We start from the raw sequence: 17,763 nt of genomic DNA, 5'->3' as shown, positions 1-17,763 counted from the left end.
CAAGCAGAATTTAGGTGAGGTACAAGGAAGAGCTTCCTGACTTTTGAGACAAAGTACAAATGGAAACAGAGGAGCCTCATCTCTGTAGGCTGAGGCAGCAGGGCCGGTGGTGACTGAGGGGAGGAGCCATGCCGACACAGGTTCTTTAAGAAGGTGGTTGTGTAATGGACCTTCTAGAACATTTTGGCTGTATTTTCTAATTTTCCAAGTCATTCTTTTTGTGTGTGTTTTTTTTTTCTTGGCTTAATCTCTCTTTTGGATTCCAATCACCTGTTTTACTGGCAAGGACTCCGCAGCAGATTCCCACTTGCGTATTAAAGCATCTTTCCTAAGGGAAGCCTGCTGTTGTACCTCAGCTCCCTTTCTTCTCCAGATAGATGAGTCCATCAGCCTAAGCAAGGCCAGCCCGCATCTGAGTCCTTAACACTCAGAGTTACTTATTTCTATTGTTGCTGAAGTTACAGAGACATGGACACAGAGGAACTAGGCAGAGAGAAGGGCAGGGTCCTGGTCACCACAGAGCAAACAGAGATGGGGGAGCAGGTGACCTCTGATCGCTGACCTGGGGAGCTTTCAGCTTGGCCTTTCTGGTGGCCCTGGCTGGTAAGTGACCCTGGGGCCAGTTGCCATGTCCAGGACTCCAGGCTGGAACGGAGGAAAATGGGTACACAGGTTTGTGTCTGCCAGAGTGACTCCCTTTGGGTCAGCTGCCTCCTACAACCCGTATGGTCTGGGTGGGCTGAACAGACATGTGGTGTTCACGGTCTAATGTGCCCCTCTAGCCTCTGGGTATGAACCCAAGTTTCTTGCTGTTATCTAGAAGCCTTACACACCTCCTTTCTGCCACTCTGGTGGTGTGTTTGAGATAACCAGTTTGTAAGAGGACGGTTTATTTGGTGTCACGTGTTGGAGTACTTGATCAGTTGGCCTCATCACTCTGGGCCTGTTGTCAACCAGTGCATCATGCTAACAGTATGTGGCAAAGGCATCATTTCATGGCAGGAGCAAAAGAAGACATCTGGGGTCCCACAGTCCCCTTTGAGACTAGGCCCAACAATGACCTAAAGACCTTCATTTCATCCCATCTCCCCGAAGTCCCACCATATTCCAGTAGCAGCACCCTGGGAAACAAGTCTTTCCCCAGCGTCTTTGAGGGGGCATGTAAGTTTCAAATGTTAGCTGAGAGCATGGACTGAGTGTTCTAGGGGTCTTAAGACGACCTTTGAACCCACAGTGATACGAGGAATGTGTTAAAGTAGTTACCCAATTGGTCATGGAAATATAAGGTACCTAGGTCCTAAAAAGGACCTGCAAACCCTTAATGCAGTAACTATTGTTTTTTGCCATTGCTGTTATTAATGAACCTACCATGTGTGATGTCAGAGACTGCCAAAGGGGTACCTCAGAGGCACCCGAGGTCTGGTGATCAGGACTGCAGGGAAGGATGGAATGAGGGATGTGAACTAGGGGTGTAGAGCAATCTTGTGGGAGGGCAGTGGCTCTGCTCATGAAACTTTCTCTTTTTGTTTAGCTTTTGCACTTTCCAACCCAGCTTGAAAGGAAAAGGCAACACGGAGGACCCATTCAACCTAAGGTAACGTCAGGTCAGGGTGCACTCTGGCCCTGCTCTGTCTTCATCCTGCTCTGGAGCCAAGCAAAGGGCACAGCCATTTGTTTGCGAATTTCTTTCCAATCTGCATATGTCCTTCATCTTACTCCAGAAGTTTCTGCTTTCAATTTAATGGCTATAAACAGGCCTGGAGTCCCCCCTACCCCACCCCCAGGCTCTGACAGTCTCAGACCTAAATAGCAAGTATCCCCTGTTGTAGAAGGAATAACTCCAGCACAGCCTGGACCAGGTCTTCAGGAAGGGGTGTGCACCAGCCATGAGCATTTCTGGATGTTCAGAAACTAAATCAATGCAGTCTGCACATACTTATTCAGGAAATCCAAAACTCTTCAAAATCTGAACCAGTGAGCACCAACGGGGTGTCACAAGTAGAAACATCTGCGTGTTACCTCAGGTGACACATGGGTCACAGTCCAGCCAAGCATACTAAAAATACTGTATAAAATTGTCTCCAGGCTTTGTGTAGACGATCTATGCATTGAGCCTGCTGACACGGAGTCACACTGACTGTCAAGAGGCCAATATGAATTTCTTGGTGACAGTTACGTCCCAGACCCGGCACCTTATTATATATATATGCAAATATTTAAAATTCCCAAAATATCTAAAACCCAAGCTTTTTTGGTTCTAAGATATTGGGTAAGAGATAGATATTCAGCATGAGTGGTGTGTGAATTAGATGGGAATGTAAAAGCCTATTGTGTGGGTCATCTTGCTGGAGAATGGTATGTTTTCTGCCCCTAAACTTAGCACCTCCTCTGCAGGGGCCAGCTCCTTGGAAGGTCAATCTAGGATCAGCAGATGTTTTTACTTCTAATGGGAGTGAGAATAGGATGGGACTGGTTTTATCCAGAAGTGTATATAGGCAAGGCAGTTGCTTTCCCAGGAATGGTACTCAGTAAATTTGTATTAAGTATGGATGGGTCTGACCAATTTCTTCAAAATATTGATAGCTTGTGATTTGTGGTGTTTGATGCTCAACAAAGTGACAAGCAAAACAACTTCAGACTCCCTTCTACGTGTTGAGTTTATGAGGGAAAGCTTAATAAGAAAAATAAACTTGAATTATTAAGACTTGGTCAATGACAGAGCCATCATGCAGGAACTAGGAAGAAACATTTCTGGGGTCAGGGGCAAAAGTGCAGCCCCACAGGCAGCTTAGGGGTCTGGCCAAGGCTGATGCACTGGCATGCAGGGAACTATTGGGAACAGACAGGCTTAATGGTGAGTTTGTGAAGTCCTGGGGGAATCTTGAGAATGGCGCCACTTTTATGAGTAACTGGGAGGGAGGGAGGGACTTGGCTTATCTTTGAGAAGAATTACTTTGGCAATAAGGTCAGGAATAGACAATAGTAGGTCAAGGACAAAAGTAGAGACTGGTTTGGAGCCTGCTGCAGTGAGCCAGGGGACCAATGCTGGTCAGAGGTAGTGGGACAGTGATGTGAATGGCCCAACAGTAGACAGATGCTGAAGGTACAGGTGATGGGATCTGATGACAAGTGTGAGGTGTTTGGGAGAGGGAAGACTTAGAGAAGTCCTGAGGGGTTGGAAAACGAAGTGGGGACAGTCAGGAGCTGCAGTGGGGGCTGTGCTGACTGTCAGGAGCTTTGTTTGGGATGTGTGAATTTGGAGTGGGCCAGGGACATCAGGTAGACCATTAGAAATGCGAACTTTTGAGTTTAAGGGGGAGATCCTGACAATATGTAATTTGGAGTAGTATTTCAAACCAAGTGAGTGAACAAGATCAGCAGGTGAATGAATGCATGTGGAAAAGATATGGAGAGCTGTGCCTTGTACGCATATGGACCTTCAGAGAGGACACACACAGGGATGAGCACACTGGAGGTGGAGGAGGAAGAGACAGAGAACTAACTAGCTCAGGCTGCAGGTGTGGGGAAGCTCCTAGAAACCTGTTGGGTGCTGCAAGGTAGGGGTGGTCAAACATTCTCAATAGGCCAAGCAGGACAAGAACTGAGATATGACCACTGACCTTGGCAACACAGAATTATTGACAGCTTCAACAGATGGCAATTCCTGCTGACAGAAGCAGGACATTAGATCCTTTGCTAACAGAGTGAGATGTCAAGGTGAGTCAGGGCACTGTTGTGGGTCATTGGTGGTAAGGTGGCTGTTTGCCAACTATAACGGACATAGTTCAGTAGTTGATGACGATAAGCTCCAGTGTACAGGTCAGCTGATGTCACTCCTGGACATCTTATGTTGCTCTCATGAGACACTTATGTCTACACTTAAGAGTTTTCAGGTCATTTTATTGTGTGTTGTAGTCAGCCACCCAAATGAATAGATAGGAGCAAAAAAGAGGCTCATCACCTCATGTGCCTGAAGACAAAACTTGAAACAAACAAACAAACCCAGATCACCACCATGTGTGGCTGGCTCTCTAGGCTCTTGAAAGTCTACTGGAAGCTGTGGCTTGTACTCTAAGTGAGGATTTCCCCTTGGGTCAGTTCTGTTCTAGGCTTTAAGAATACTTTGGCATTGATGCTCCCAGTATCTCCCAACCAACAGTCACATAGGAAGTCCACCTCATACCACACACTGTATCCAGGTAATTTTAGCAAAATATTCACAAATTGATTTTCTCAATCTAGTTTACATGTTCATCTGAGAACCAATCAAATTATTTCATTGGTCAGATCAGGGCAGTGTGCTCTTAGAAATGCATCTTGTGAAGCACGTGGTGATCTCATAGCTGTCTCTAACTATTCTTAGGCTATTGTCCTCAGAATCTTAAAGGGCTCTTCTTCAGCAACACACCCCCTGTGTCTGTCTCAGTTTCTAGTCCAGCTGGATAGGAAGCAGACAGAGAATGGGTAGAAGGAAGAATGTGGAAGATGAACTGGCTGTGCCAGAAGATGAACTGATCCACCACACTGGGGATCCCTACAGGGATGGCTATCAGGTGGTAAATGACAGTTCTCAGTGATGGGTCAAATAATTGGAAATTCCACAGTCTTCCATAGGATGATAATGACCTTGTGCTCCTCCTCACCTGTTTGGAACAGCTGCTGCTTTTAGGTCCACTGTGATGATTTTTCCCACTGTGGCAGGATCTGCCTGGATCATGCTGTGTCATGCCTGGCACAGTTCCAGCATGGGCCCAAGAATGGAGACCCTCGTAGAAACCTTTCATCATCCACTGGGAATGGTATCCAGTGCTCTAGAGTTGACAACAAAACTCATTTTTCAACACAATGTTCTAACATTGATGGTTTTCTGTTTACTTCCTTTATAAATTCTCTTTGAAAATAATAAAAGACAAGGAATTTAGAGTGTTGGTGATAAGAAGCTATGAAATTCCTGTAAGATGGTGATCTTCTACAATCAGTTACAGTGCCAAGGGTACACTCTTAATAGCCTGGAGCTCAATATCAAGTTCCCCTTCTTCCAACACTTCCACCTCGGTCCCCTCCCCAGAGATCAGTGTAAATGACTAGCTCAGAGGCTAGATATCTGTACTGTACACAATCATTTCAGTAAAGCTCATTCTAGCTCACCCCTGAAGGGAGCAATATGGTTCTTGGATTTCTTGATGATATGAAGCCCCAAGAGGTCCATGATGGAAGATGAAACAATTCATCCCTCTGGGCCTAGGGAACAACCATTAAAACCAGAGGTAGAATAAATACTGCCACAAACTTAAAATGAGTGTGACAACCAATACTCCAGCATTCAGATGCTTCTTACACATTCCTGCAGCAACATGGGATTGGGGAACCGATGTGTGAAGGTCCAGGAACAGTGGGAAGCAGCTTATTGGTTCATCCACCCCAGATGCTACTTGTGCTCAGCTAACTCCAAGCCTAGAACATAGACGCAGAAGCCATACATTTTTTTTTTTTTTAAAAAAAGCAAATTTCTTAGACTCTGCAAGGTGCAATCAACAATGAGCACTTTGATATGAGGCCAGTGAGTTGAAGGTAAAGTGTTGTTTTGCTTGAAATGCCCTAACTCTGGCATGGCTGAAGAACTGCAGCTCAGGGCTTACTGGGTATACTAGAGTCTCATGTTAACCATGTCGTAGTGACTCTTAAGTTCGTACTGGAGAGATGTACAAAGATCTGCCTCTTATTGAGTTTAGACTGTAATTTTTTTTTAAGTTTCATTTTAAAAGTATCTATAGACTCACAGGAAGTTGCAAAACAGTGAAGTCTCTATATATGCCCCACTTACTCCCCACCCTCCATGGGAGCATGTGGTTTAACCACTGACTTAGTTTTAAAATCAGGACCATTCCATGTATGTTTGCATCTCTGTGATTTTTGTCATGTGTGCAGATTCATGCAAGTGCCGCCATAATCCTCATGAGCAATCATTCTATCAGTACAAAGACAGCTCTTGCACTGCCATTTCACTCTCAGGCTCACCCCTGCCATTCTTAGCCACTGGAAACTTCTTACTTCTGTTCACAACTTTTATTTTATTATTTAAAGACTGTCCTACAAATATAATCACAGTGTGCAGTATTTAGAGACTGGCCCTTTAGAACCTAGCATAATACATTGAGATCTGTCCAAGTTGTTGCATATTCAAATGGTACACTCTATGCATGATGTGGTAACAGAGTTTGCTCAGCTACTTGTAGATTGAAAGCCATTTGGTTGTTTCTAGTTTGGAGCCACTACAAATAAAATTGGCCGTTTATATTTAGTGTAATTATTGACGTGTTAGAACACAAGCTGGCCATTTTAATTTTTGCCTGAGCTTTCCTTGATTATCCCCGTTTTCTTTTTGCTGCCTTTTTGTGCACAACTAAGGGGATAATTAAAATTTTACTTTAATTGTCTATAGTATGTTTGAATACATTTCTCTATGTGCATATTTTATACATGTTTTTATCTCCTTCATGTATGTAATTACATACATGTAATTTTTTTGATTTACTGGTGATGAGATAGTACCATTTTGAATGACATGTGGAGACCTAAAGACTTTTCATTCTTAATGCAGACTTTTGAGTCTTTAATGTATATCTATAATTTTCTTAAATGTTCTCTTTACATACACGCAGAAAACCACATGAAATATCTTTCAAAGGCCTTTTCAGAAGCAGGTAGCCTAGAACCAAGGGAAACAAAGTAAAATTGATAGAGCAATTCAGTAACGTGGGCAGCACCGGAGAGCCTGTCTTCCAGAATGTTCCCTGTGCCACTCTGTCTTCTAATTTGGGGCTTTTCTTCTTCAGAGTCGTTTATTTCTGTTAGCTGATGGGTCTTCGTGTTTTTGCCATAAGCTACACTAGGAGATGGATGCTGAGCTCAACCTGAGGAATGGAGACATAAGAGACTGAGGCTACTGCTCCAGGCAACCAGGGCAAAACACAGGTCATACTGTGATCACCCCAAGGTCACCCAGGCTGTACCTGTCTCTCAGAAACAGGGACCTCTGTCACTGTGGATGGTTTCTGTTCTACTTGACGAAAGAGAAACCCATGACTTTGTATCAAATATTTCCAGGCTTAATGCAACTTCCAGGGAATAAACATGGCAGGCAGTGGTGTTTCATAGCAGGAAAGAGCATCAATATTGAATACGATGCAGAAGAAGAAGAAGACAGCTAAGCACTCTGTTTCCTCATCTTTGCTCTGTCTGGTAGCCAGCATTTCCTAGCTGAAAATGGGTCTGACTGGAGTGCACACCAGACAAATCAAAGCCATCTGATGGCTTGGTTCTCGAGCCTGATCAAGTCCAGTGTGCTTAAATCCCTTTCTAAGACCCAGGAAAAAGGGAAAGTACAGGTAACAGCTCCAGTGGGGATAGAAAGGAAGGATCTTTTTGTATGCTAGCCAGTCAGAGGGCTGCAGATCATGAAGTGATTTTGAGGCCCAGTGATGAGCATGCTGATATGTGGCAACTTCAGTGGGGATCAGTGAGGGAGAGGACAGCAGACAGAGCAGACAGGAGAATCCAGTCAAGACCTAGGCCCTTCCTGGCATGGGCTATAGCTGCAATGCTTTCCTTAACTTCTCTTTGCTGACTTCTCTGGATGCCTAGAAAAGTTAGTACTCATTCTCCAGAGAAAGTGCTTCAAGAGGAGGAGTTGAACTGGGCAGCACCCACAGATTGGCTGCTGCCCTCTAGACCATGTTTCTGTGTGGATCCTAAAATGCCTGGGTCAGAGAGGAAGAGCCTGCAGTCACAAGCCTGGCTCCCTAATGGACACATCCAAGATTCCACATACTAACTGTGGCACTAGAGGCTAGGATCCCTGTAGAAGTCTCCATGCTTGGAATGAAAATGGTATGTCCTGAGAGCCTTGACTAACATTCTGAATTCACCTAAGACCTCAGAACGGTAGAAGACGCAGTGGCCAGGTGTTCCAACCAGCCACTTGTAGAAAACAGGTGCCTCATCAGAGTGCATTTTAAATCACACCTGCCATGCAGTTCCGCAAGAATGAAGTAATCAGCCACATGTCTCCAGTGAACTGAGAAGAAAATCAACACTTTGGGTTCTCACGCGGACCACAACAGGGATAGCCAAACAGCCCTGGCCTCTAAGCCTCTCTCTCTAAGCCTCTAAGTCTTTGCATACTTGCATCAAAAGCACAAACAAATGAAAAAAACCCAAAGTTTCTAGACAAGCGCTTCCAAGAAGAACACAAGATTTGGGTTGAAAAGGGAACCACAGAAGCCTCACAAGGGGGGCCACAAACTGGCTAAAAGTCACAATGGAGGAAGAAGCAGAAGAATCAAACCCCAGTGTGAACAGATGGGATTTACTGGGGAAATAGACTGTCATTTCCAAAACACCCCCCCCCTTTTTTTAACCTTAGACTCTTGCCATTTAATCTTGGCTACCATCTAACTCTCAGCCATCTCCTGCCTCAGTCTCTCAAGTCATGGGACTGCAGGAGTGCTCAGTTTTTCTATTTTATCACAAGCTAGGCAGAAGGTGTGTTCATGCTGACTAAAGAGATGGAAGGAAGGAAGGAAGGAAGAAGGAAGGAAGGAAGGAAGGAAGGAAGGAAGAAGGGAGGGAGGGAGGGAGGAAGGGACGGAGGGAAATACTAGTTTTGGCAGCTGCGGGGACAATTCCCATCTCAGCTTTCACCTATGGCCATTGAACCATAAATAGAAGTTTCCCATCTAAAAGACAGAACTATATGCCCTTCCTGTGTGGTCAGACAAATTCTGTCACCAGAGCTCACAACCTTAAAACCTAGTGAATTTATGAATGAATTTATTTGGAGTTTTGCCTAAGAATTGGAAGAGAGAAATTCCAAGTGTCTCTTTTCCTCATAGCAGTGTTAGAACTTGTAGGGAAGGGGAAACAGCTTGGGGGGTGGTGCCTTTAATCCAAGCACTTGGGAGGAAGAGATGGGCCGATCTCTGCTAGAAGACCGGCCCTGATAAGGACAGAAAAAGATTTATCTAGTTAGAAGAGGACAGCACACTGTGCTGTGATCCCTGATGCTACAGAGAAAGAAGCAGGGTAGCAGAGAGGGCATCACCAACAGCAAGACACACCAAAGACCATCAGCTCACATCGTCTTGAGGCATCAGTTTCCCAGATGTTAGAGATACAGGGCTGGACTAAAAGATGCCCAGTGCTTCTCTCCCTGCCTTTCTCTGGCTATTGTTCTGGTCTACACAGTGAATTCTTGGCTTGCCCAGGCTACATAGTGAAACCCTGTCTAGGAAACTATGGCTGGTCTACATGGTGAATTCCTGGCTAGCCTAGGCTACATAGTGAAACCCTGTCTGGGGGGAAGGAGGGGAAGAAGAAGAAAAGAGAAGAGGAAACAAAAGGCAGGAAATAGATCCATGCAGACACAGCTGTGGACCCCATCAGCAGACCTGATGAGAGAATCTTTCTCCTGAGACCAGGGTGTTTGAGTGACCATTTCTACCCCTAATAGATATATTTCCTGAAGGGATCCTTGTGCCCAGGGTCCTGTTGTAGTAATTCACATCTCAGATATGATACCATTTTTAGACGGACTTCCAATAAATCATCTGTGATATTAAAAGAAGCCAGAGATGCAAAGAGAGGTAGCCACGCTGGGGAGGATGTGGTGAGATACAGTGCTAGCGGGTATACATGTGTGCAGTCTACCTGATGACATCTGTCACACCTACTCTGAAAAGGACCCCTGAACACACTATTTCCAGTGATGCCGGGCTGCCAGGAAATAATCGAAACCATGTTACAATGTGGTCGTCATCCAGACACTCATCATAGAACTATTTCCGTTAGTGCAAAACTGGAGACAACTTCAATGCCCACAGGAACGTGTAGTTATGCATACCCTGTGAACGGCTGTCTTGCAGATGTTTACAGTGTTGGCTCCAAAGACCATGCGACAACATGGGTTTCAAAACAGGGTAGAAGTGACATGAATGCTCTAATTATAGCCATGTGGAAATGTGCACACAGGAAAACAACTAGGAAGAAAGCATGCCACTATTATAGCTTTTTATGCCACAGAATGGTGGACCTGGTAAGCTACTCTATTTAAAGCTAGACTGTGCTTTGGTTCTTTTTGTAATGAAAAATATTTAATAAGCAGGGCAAACTACAATGGGAATTTTCAATCTAGATTAGTCTGAGATTTTAGGAAGAACAATAGGAAGTGTTGCAAGCTAAGCATCATGGGATGAGCACAAGTCCTGAGGAGCTAGAAGGTGAAGGGTGGTGTCTGCTGTGGTTTACAGGGTGAAGAAGAAATGAGCTCATCCCCTGCACTGAGGCCTCCAGAGCTGGGCACTGGCCACTGCCTGCCCCCTGCACTGAGGCCTCCAGAGCTGGGCACTGGCCACTGCATGCCCCCTACAAGGAGGCCTCCAGAGCTGGGCACTGGCCACTGCCTGTCTCCTGCACTGAGGCCTCCAGAGCTGGGCACTGGCCACTGCATGCCCCCTGCACTGAGGCCTCCAGAGCTGGGCACTGGCCACTGCATGCCCCCTACACGGAGGCCTCCAGAGCTGGACACTGGCCACTGCCTGTCTCCTGCACTGAGGCCTCCAGAGCTGGGCACTGGCCACTGCATGCCCCCTACACGGAGGCCTCCAGAGCTGGGCACTGGCCACTGCCTGCCCCCTGCACTGAGGCCTCCAGAGCTGGGCACTGGCCACTGCATGCCCCCTGCACTGAGGCCTTTAGAACTGGGCACTGGCCACTGCATGCCCCCTGCACGGAGGCCTCCAGAGCTGGGCACTGGCCACTGCCTGCCCCCTGCACTGAGGCCTCCAGAGCTGGGCACTGGCCACTGCATGCCCCCTGCACTGAGGCCTCCAGAGCTGGGCACTGGTCACCACTGCATAGCTTGCCACCCACTCAGCCAAGTCAGGGGAAAGGCCTTTGCAGAGTGTCTTCCTCCATCCTTTAGTTGTGAGTAGAAGGGACACAGTAGGCTTGTGGGGGACGAGGGCTTACTGTAATGGGAACGTTATTGCCACAGTCGCCATTTCTTCCTGAAAAACTAGTGTGACTCCTGACTCTGCCCATGGCAGTCTTTTGTCTGTACTCTAGGCTCTCCGTGGAGGGAACTGAAGTTCCATGCTGCCTAGCTCAGAAACCCACAGGCTCTAGCATTCCATTTTCCCCAATGAGGGAAAAAGTCCCTGACCTCTAAGTCTCTCCGGTCAGAATGCTCCCACCAGCTCCTTTCAGATGGCCTCTCTTCCAGCTTGTACAATGCCAGCCAAGCTTTCCTCCATTGCATGTGGCCCCTGCATCTACAATGACCTCTCTCATTTCCTAAGGGTCTCAAATGGCACTGGGCATGTTTACAGTCAGTCAAAGGCCTTCAGAAAAACTCCTAGAGCAACTATACAAATGTAGTTGAAAGTGCTGCTTCTGGCTATTTCCTGGCAATGTTTAATACAGGCAATACCTGTCCATCTCTGGGCCATTTGCTCTTCTACCAACCCCTCAGAGACTGTTAGCCTATGAGGTCTAGATCCAAAAAGTTCCCATGGAATGAGTTTCATATTTGGGAGCTGACAATGTGTCCCCAAATGCCAGTGATAGTAAGAGTATGTTGATAGCATTAGTTCTCTGGGCCTCGGGAACTAATGAAATGAGATGGACAGATAGATGAGGGTCCTTTCTTGGTTCCCTGAGCTGCATGCAGGAAAGAAATGCAGTGTGCAGACTAGCAAGAGACAAAAAGCCCTTCAATCAACCAAACCATAGTCCGAGAGGTAGGGAATGGTGTTTTATGGCTTGGATGAAAAGGCTCTTACAGTAACACAAGAGCACTTTCCTTTGGGTCCAGCTCATTGCCTGTTCCTCCCACCTTTCCCCTCCTGCCTCAGGGTCAGGGTCCCAGGTCACCTCCAATCTTCCTGGGAATCCTTGGCCATTGAGTTGGGTGAAACCAAATTGGAAAAGATGGCCTTTCTTGGTGTCGAGGGAGCCATGCTCTTGATCTTGTTCAGCTTGTCCCTGGCCTGTTGGCATTTTTGCAGGCAAGTTGTGCACAGATCCTTCTCATCGACCAGATAGAGGTTTTCCAGCCTTTTGATGGAGTCGACGAACATTTCTGACTCATCTGACTTTGGAAAGGGGTTCCTCTTTATGTTGAGCTTCTTCAGCTTGGGGAGCTTGGAGATACTGCCAGGGATGGTACTCAGCAGGTTGTCATGTAGCCCTACCTCATGGAGCTCCTTCAGTGCCCCCAGTGTGGTGGGCACACTGTCCAAGTGGTTGAGGCCAAGATTCAAGGTGCGGATGTTCTTGAGCTGGTTCAGTTCCACGGGCAGCCCATTGGTGGTCAGTCTGTTGTTACTGATGTTGAGAAAGAGCAGAGAGGTCATCTGGCCTATGGACTCAGGGAGCTTATCAATGTAGTTGCTGTGCAGGTCTAGCCATCGTAGGTTCTGAAACTTGGAGATGGAGTCGGGAATCTTCCTGATCAGATTCCGGCTAAGGTCAAGCTCATCGACCTCGTTGAGACGCAGGATACACTTGGGGAAGGTGGTGATTCCCATCTTGCTCAGATCAAGGCGTTTTTTCCCATCAAAGGTAATTTTGATGCAATTCTTGGCCACATTGAGGGTGATCTTTTTGCCCTTGGGGCCTTTCCCACCCTTAGCCATGGTCTCTTAGTATGGGAATGTATGTGAAGACGGTTTTTCTGAGTTGATGGTGATGACTCTGAGGAAGAAGTCACATAAAACTGCTAGAAGGTAAGCTCTGATAAGAACAGAAAAGACAAGTCTAGTTAGTAGAGCACACCACATCGTGCTGTGATCCATGATGGTACAGAGAGGAAGAAAAACAACCCCCAAACAAACAAACAAACAACAACAACAGGGTAGCAGAGAGGAATTGGGATAGCACAGTAGCAAAAATACCAGAAGACGCCGGGCGGTGGTGGCGCACGCCTTTAATCCCAGCACTTGGGAGGCAGAGCCAGGCGGATCTCTGTGAGTTCGAGGCCAGCCTGGTCTCCAAAGTGAGTTCCAGGAAAGGCGCAAAGCTACACAGAAAAACCCTGTCTCGAAAACCCAAAAAAAAAAAAAAAAAAAAAAAAAAATACCAGAAGACTTCAACAGTTCTCATCCCTCCAGATGTCAGTTTCCCGGATGTTAGAAGGGCAGTGCTGAGCTGGAGGGCCTCAGTGTTTCTCTCACTGTCTTATTCTCTGGCTATTTGCTGGGAATTAGTCTTCTGACTCTAGGTTTTGTGTGTGTGTGTGTGTGTGTGTGTGTGTGTGTGTGTGTGTGTGTGTCTGTGTGTCTGTGTGTGTGTCTATGTGCATGTGCATGTGCATGTGCATGAGTATCTTTGCTTGGCTATGTGCTACTTTCCCAGACTTTTCACATTATAGAGTCTCCTTAGCATTGTCAAAAGGCCATCCTGGGGAGGCTGTGGAGGTGGGGGGTGGGGATGGGGGAGGGGGTTGCTGCTGTTAGAGGCGGCAGAAGCCTGGAAGGGAGGAAATAGTGAGTGTTAAAAATGACTATTATATCCTTTTCACATTTAGGACCCAGGAGAGCTAGCAGGCCTTGGTTACTGTAACTACAGAGTGATGAGAGCAGTACTGGGCCTGGGGAGCCAGGGTTTATCTTCACAGCAGCATCCAGAATTCCATTCCTCTCCCCAGGCATGGAGGCTGCCAGGGTGGGGCTGCCAAAGCTTCTAGAGGATGTTCTTTCAATGCCACTGCTCCACAGCCTTCCCCACATCCCCCACCCTGACAGTCAACTGTGGACTGCTCTGCATAAATAGGTATAGTTACAGGTACACAGAGCCCTAGGATGTAGAGGGTGACCAGAATGAAGATTCTGGCCTCAGCATGCTTGTCTTAGAAGTCTAGTTCGGCAGCTAGCAGTTTTCTTTAACTCTCTGCCTCAGTTTCCCTGTTTGTGAAAACAGTCGCTTTACAGAGCTGGTAGGGGATATAGATTGTCTAATACTGCATAGCACTCCTAATGCTGGTCCTCAAACATTAATTACTAAGTACATATAGTGTTTCTACTCTTCAACAGTCTCACAAGACCCAGTGCTGTTCCTGCTGTCCAGAGAGGGAGACTGATCCTGAAAGTGAGGGAAGCCCATAGCTAGAGGCAGGCTCTATGTAATCAGGCATGGAGCAGCACATCCACAGATAATCCACAGTCTGAACAAAAAATGAAAACAAGTCAAAACCTGTGGCACGAAAGCAAAACTGTGATTTAAGGCAACCCTGGAACTTTATAGTCACATACTAGGAAGGAAAATGGGGACTGGAGGGACTACTCAGCCCTTAAGAGCACTTTCTGCTCTTGTGGCTGATAAGTTCAGTTCCCAGTACCCACCTTTGGTCAGTTCACAACCACCTGTAATTCTAGCTCCCGGGAATCTAGTGCCCTCTTCTGGCCTCTGGGGACATTACGCTGAGGTGCACACAACAAACACATATGCACATAATTTAAAATTCAAGTCTTTTCTTTTAAAAGAAATGGAATGTCTCCCTGACTCCAGTGTACGAATAAGACAGGCGTTTGACTGTACCTATCAGTATTACATTGGAATACTAGGGAGTGAAATAATGCAAGAAAATAAAGGGTGTAGTGTTAGAAAAGATTGGAGCAAAGATGTCTATATGCTCAGGTGACCTGACTGTCCACATAGAGACTATCATGAAATTTTTAGGATGTTTCTTAAACTGATAACTGAACTTAGCAAGACTGTAGTAAGCCAGGTTAAGACACAGCTGCTCTGCCAGATGTCTACATATTAGCAAGGAACAAGCAAAAGCTAAAAGTTGAAAAAAAAAAACCAATGCTCTCAAAAGGAAAATGCTTTCCTATTTCAGATATATACTAATGAGGACTTCTATGGTGGAAATTATGAAATAATAACTTAAGGAAAATATCTAAACAAAGGGGAAAACATAGCACACCTAAGTTAGAAAACCCAACACAGTTAAGCTGTTTCTGCTGAAAGTGGTCAAGATACCATGATCCCACCTGAACTTTCAGCAAGATTATATACACATGTATATGTATATATGGATTCTATATTTCATGTTTATATGCATAAAGATTTCTAAAATTTTGAAATGCTTAAATGTTGAAAGATAAAACCACTAGGAATAACGAACAAATTTGAAAAAGGGAAAAAATTGGAGGAAGATTCATGTATAATAATTTTAAAATTTCCCATGTAATTAACATGGGCTATCAGCAGAGGGACAGATACGATACATAGACTAATGGGACAGAAAACACTGTCCAGAAAATAGATCTGCACAAATGTAGTCAACAAAGTCAGTCGATTTCTGACAAAACTTCAGTAGAAAAACAAACTTTTCAATAAATGGTGTTGGGTGGTTGGTCATTCATCCGTTAAAAAAATGAAATTAAATAAACCATTAACAACTTAATAGAAATAACTACTATTAACAACATAAATGGATCATGGATCTGAATGTAAGCTATAAAACTTTTAAAAGAAATTGGAGAAAATTTCATGACCTATAGTTTGGCAAAAGTACATTCCTCTAAAAGATAATATTAAACAAAAAATAATGGGCTTGAAAAATTAAAAATTTTGCTCTGTGGACAAACTATTATGCGTGGAAAGAAAGATAAACCAGAGAATGGAGGGAAATACGTGTAAGCAACACAGGTAAAAATGACTGGAATCCAGAATAGAGGAAGAAGGTCTATAGTGAAAAGAAACATAAAACCAATAGTACAAAGACAGAGTGGGGCTGTGCAATCAACCACCTTGTGGAATGCACAGTAGGAGGGCCCCTGAAACAGTTTGGCTGTTTTTTATAAAATTAACCATCATAAGATGTTTCATTCTCATCATAAGATGTTTCATCTTCCCCAGCAGGTATTTAGGAAAAGAAAAGCTCATGTTCATATGAAAGCTTATTCCTGTGTTTATCAGTTCCCCATTCATAACTGCCCCACAGGGGAAAGTACATCCTTCAGTGGACGGATTCCTTACACTAGAATAATGCTGAGCATAAGGGGTGGTTATGTTCATTATCTCTCTCTCTGATTGTTATGTTTTATGTGTGTGCATTGAAATATCATACCTTATCCCACAAATATGTACAGTTATAATGTATCAGTGAAAAGTAAAAATGCATTTCAAATATTTATAAAGAAATGTTTGTAAAAAGAACATATTTACTTATATGTACAATAACCTAAGTGACTCCTAAGAGCACACTGCTGCCTGGAAGAAGCCATTGGAATTGGCTGCATGATGAATGAATCCATTTATGTAGCTGCAGGAAACAGATCCACCAGGGCAGGAACTATGGGCTAGGGACACTAGGTTACCAGGAAGCAGTGTGGCTGAGTTTTCTGGAGATGGTGGAACTACCTGGACCCTGCTTTGGGGACAGTTACATGAGTCTGTATATATTTAAAGCTCAGAGGCTAGCATCCCCAAAGGGGAAATGCTATTGTAGCTACATTTTAAACTCAAAAACTTATTGGAACTCCATGGTCAATCTCTGTGAATTTCTCTCTGTGCCTGCATAGTCAGACTAGGTTGAACATCTAGGACATTTTGTGTGTGTGTCCACAGCAGTCCCATTCTGTCCCTTAAAGAGCAGGCAGGTGTGCACATCTGGACCTTGCTGTGAACACGGGCAAGAGGTGTTCATGGGAGGCATGTCAGAGAAATTGTTCTGTACTTGAGTTCACCAAAAAGATGAATTCAGCTCAGGAAAGCCTATATACTCATGATCTTTTTTCAATGTGTCTCCATGGTAGAGCGCCAAGACATAGCAAATAAAATGAAGATCACTAGTGAAACTTGAGTTTCAGATAAACAAAAGATAGAGTTAATTCGAACATCTCAAATCCTGTGTAGGCCTGTATTTTACTTGGCAGACATAGCCTGGGGCCTGAACAAGTAGTGAATAAAATTGCCTTTGTCTAAGGGCCTTCTTAGTCCTTTGAGACTGATTTAATCCAAGTCCCTTTGCTTATTTTTGCCTGAATCCATCTGTTTACTCACTGATTGAGTATACTGGGGCCTGCCTGGTGTCAAGCATGTGAACAACACACATTGTAAATGAGCTCACACCCTAGTTTAAATAGCTAAAATCCAGACGGTCACTAATTTTGGCCACCAGACTGCCCTGCATATTCAAAGGCTGGCTGCCATTTTGTTTTTTTTCTATTTAAGATGAATTTAAGCATGAGTAAGAGGGCTCCTGGACAAGACAGGATGCTCCAGCAGACTGGGATCCAGCCAAGCCAGCTGAACCTGCGCCCACAGCCCACCCATACCGTGGGAAGAAGTCCTCCCAGGTCTGCTTAGTGGGGGCAAGGGAGCCACAAGGGGCTGTCTATAGAACACTGTTCCATTAAGGAGCCTCTCTCCAATGGGCCCTTTGGCTCTGAGCCTGCCCATTAATCAGCTTAAGGCAGAGTAGGGGGCTGACTGGCCTAATGCACTTCACCACCTCCCTAGTGAGTCTGGATCCCCAGACAGATCAAGCCAGGTGGGAACATGAGGAGCCCCCCCAACCCCCTTTCTTAATGCTCTTTTCAAGGCCACCATTCCCTGGCTGGGATCATCTGTTGTAGAAGGCCCGGTGTGCTGTTCTAATCAGAGACCCTTCTCATCCTGAGGCTGCTTAGTACCGCTGGAACTGGGCAGTGCCATGAGCTCAGTTTCAGAGGCAGAGAAATCAGGGACCTCTCC

The 17,763-nt window shown here is 45.3% G+C and overlaps 2 protein-coding genes across 3 annotated transcripts in view; one reads left to right on the top strand and one right to left on the bottom strand.

The window, feature by feature from the left end:
• Positions 1-17,763, top strand: part of Wdfy4 (WDFY family member 4) — a 229,276-nt gene that overhangs the window by 162,216 nt on the left and 49,297 nt on the right. The window contains exon 46 of the mRNA XM_059273136.1: positions 1,532-1,594. Coding sequence (XP_059129119.1) covers positions 1,532-1,594 — 63 coding nt within the window. The remainder of the gene's footprint in view (positions 1-1,531; positions 1,595-17,763) is intronic.
• The window catches only part of Lrrc18 (leucine rich repeat containing 18), a 24,731-nt gene continuing 13,551 nt past the window's right edge, over positions 6,584-17,763 (bottom strand). Inside the window, exons 3-4 of one of the 2 annotated variants that reach the window (XM_059274122.1) lie at positions 11,932-12,753; positions 6,584-6,914 (exon numbers count right to left, since the gene is read on the bottom strand). In XM_059274122.1, coding sequence (XP_059130105.1) covers positions 6,890-6,914; positions 11,932-12,695 — 789 coding nt within the window. In that variant the 5' untranslated portion in view covers positions 12,696-12,753 and the 3' untranslated portion in view covers positions 6,584-6,889. Of the gene's footprint in view, positions 6,915-11,931; positions 12,793-17,763 lie in introns of both variants that reach the window. The other variant, XM_059274121.1, reaches the window with a different exon arrangement.

This window comes from Peromyscus eremicus, chromosome 9 (genome assembly GCF_949786415.1).
Source record: "Peromyscus eremicus chromosome 9, PerEre_H2_v1, whole genome shotgun sequence".
Taxonomy (NCBI): Eukaryota; Metazoa; Chordata; class Mammalia; order Rodentia; family Cricetidae; genus Peromyscus; species Peromyscus eremicus.
Note: the sequence above shows the minus strand (reverse complement) of the source record. Positions and strands in the feature narration are given on the sequence as shown.